General features: G+C 38.9%; 1 protein-coding gene across 1 annotated transcript; it reads right to left on the reverse strand.

Annotated features, from left to right (window-relative positions):
* On the reverse strand, nucleotides 889-2,585 carry LOC107647189 (aldehyde oxidase GLOX-like). The gene has a single exon (XM_016351306.2). It carries the CDS (start codon nucleotides 2,568-2,570, stop codon nucleotides 891-893), a length of 1,680 nt encoding a protein of 559 aa, XP_016206792.1. The 5' UTR covers nucleotides 2,571-2,585; the 3' UTR covers nucleotides 889-890.

Genomic DNA, 2,923 nt, shown 5'->3' on the forward strand with positions numbered 1-2,923 from the left:
GTTCAATATTGTAGAATTCGCATAATAAATTTGAGTTATTCGATCAATCAAAAGATATATCCCTGAAAAAGTTGTCTTCCTCCTCCTCTTCCATGCATGCATCCAGAAAATCCCTCTTATTAGATATACAAAGAGACCGACATAATTAGATGATGGGCTTAATTCCAATATACCAATATATAATAATTAATAGAATTTTTATCTCACCTTATAACCTTAATCAATAATAATCAAAAGTCAGAAACTAGAAGAAAATAATAATAATTTAACTTTGGTAAATATTCTCTCTTTAATTTTTTCTTAAACTTTGTACGTCATCACCTCAATTTCTAAGCTTGTACGAACTTGTTCAGAACTTGTTACACGACTGAGATAAAAACAAAAGAGAAAGAAAAATACAAGCTCTCTTCTTTATGTCATCTATATTGAATACAAAATAATATATTATTTTACATTATTTTAGTTTTTACAAAGAATCTAAGTTCAGTTTTCCTTATAATATAGAAAAATGATTGTTGCGTTATTTTTTCTATGTGCCTTTTTTTTAAGTTTTATTTTATAAAATTTTATCCTTTCTTACCTTTTATACAACAGTCACTTTTTATACAAAAATAGTGTCTAAAATTAAAAATTTAAAAAAATAATGCATATATAATTTTTCATAAAAATATTCAAAAAATAAAAAATAAAAAACCATCAAACAATTTCGTTTCATGCGTCTATACCGAATAAGTAAATAAATAAACCACTTCATTCAAATTTATTACTTCACTTATGAATTTCTTCATTGGAAAATCATAATAATTTATTTTTCAATAAAATAAAATAATAATAAGGACAGCATATCACACTGAAATAGTAAGTGTGAATAGAAACAGTTGGAATTATAATCACAGTATCTGAACCCAAATACCATGGCTTGGGACTTCTTGGTGGACCACGAATAATAAATAGAAACCGGGTGGTGCAAGAACGGCTGAACCGGGCATGGTCACATCAACTTCGTAACTCAATTTCCCAACATCTCTAACGTCACTTGGATCCAACACCAACAACCTCTGGTTCATGGAGAATGAGTGAGTGTTAAAAGGTGGCGCAACCATTGTAACCGCCACCGAATTCCGAACCAATGCCGCTGTGACCCCAAACCGCAACGTTAGCTTCTGACCGTACTTAACCTTTGTTTGGGACTGAAGAGTAGGAGCTATGATTTTGGGACGAACATCTTCAAAGCGGGGATCCAAATAAGTAGGAGAATAAGCTTCCAATCTCAACTCCGTTGGGAAGGTCACATTGTTGAAACTGTAACCCGCGTGAGGGTTGCTTCCAGCCACCAAGACTCTACCATCGCGAAGCAAAATCGCGGTGGAGTGATAAACCCTAGGAATGTTTGATGGATTCTGTACCTCGAACCTCGAACCGGCCCGGCCATAAGTCTTGTAAAGAAACGGATTGAGAACCGGTTCGCGGCCGAACTCCCACCCGGCAGTTCCAAGAGCTATACCGTTGATGAGCAAAACGTTGCCGTTTGGGAGAATCACCATGTCGTTCATGGCCCTTCCACTCGGCATGGTTTCCATCTCCCACTTCGGGTTCGAGTCTGTTATCGTGATCCTTCCACAGGTGTTCAATGCTGGAATGAACTTTCCTGTTTTAGCTTGCTCGAAAGAACCTTTGGGGGCTCCGCCGCAGACCAAGACCTCAGCCTCCACATTCGGCTTACTCAAGTTCCTGAGAGGGAGCAACACGGCGGAGCCGGTGCTAGGATAGTTTCTCGGCTCTCCACCAGGAATGGTAGGGTAGGTTCTTTCGATAGTGGATTTCTGGTAATTGAATAGAATAGCGCGGTTGTTTGCAAAGATGAAAAGGTTACCGTCAACGTTGAGGAAGACGAAAGGGTACAAGTTGTTCTCAGCACCTGGATCATTTGTTTGTTGGAGGAAGGGTAAGGTGTATGTGTTACTATCCGTGGCATCTTTCTTGGGATAGAATTCATAGTTGAATTGACTTGTACCTCCGATTATTATCTGCCGTCCATCTGGCAAGATGTGATTGGTTGCGTACCATCGTCTAACTAATAGTCCGTTTTCATGTTCCCGCCAGTCGCAGTTAGGGCACGGGGTGAAGGTCCTGACGACACACTCGCCGTCATTGTAACCGCCGGTTTGGACCAATGTGCCGTCCGGCATCACCGCACCCGAGGAGCACCACGTGTCGGTTTCCACAAATAGGGCGCGGTAGCTGTTGGCAGCGACATCGTATTCGATTGAGTGTGCCGTGCAGTCGTTTTTAACGACCATCTCTCGCGGATTTCTACGGCATCTGGCGTTGGGTAATGAGAGATTGGATAATCCAAAGTTGGTGCGGTCGAAGATTACGACATGGTCGTTGTGGAGAAGCTGTATGTGCATAGCCACAATGCCAATGCTTTTCTGTAGGAGCTGCCACTCTCCGCCCCTGTCAGTCACTTCAACAGGCGGCAGTGACAAGAACGTGGCGGTTGCAGCTGTGAAGAGAATAACAATAAAGTAATGGAAAAAGAGAACTTGGAAATACATAGTATAAGTCATTGGACGTACAAATCGAAATACTTAGATGGGGAGAATGGTGAGAATGATAAAAAGTGTATTGTGGTAATTACAATAGAATTGAAAGATGTGTGATATAAATAGTAGAGAAGAGATGTGAAGTTTGAGGATTGAAGAGTGTAAACGTGTGAATACACACAAGTATGATTGTATGAATTGGAAATTGGAACGACAAGTTATTTATTTATTTTCTGGTGACTAGGGAATAGTTATTATTTTATAAAATAATATGACTATTATCTTCTATTAAAATAACTAAAATTATTTTAAATCTCAATAAATAATATACTGTTGTGATAAGAATAGTTACCCATTAATAATATGGGCGTCTAAGT

The sequence above is a fragment of the Arachis ipaensis genome, chromosome B01 (assembly GCF_000816755.2).
Source record: "Arachis ipaensis cultivar K30076 chromosome B01, Araip1.1, whole genome shotgun sequence".
Taxonomy (NCBI): domain Eukaryota; kingdom Viridiplantae; phylum Streptophyta; class Magnoliopsida; order Fabales; family Fabaceae; genus Arachis; species Arachis ipaensis.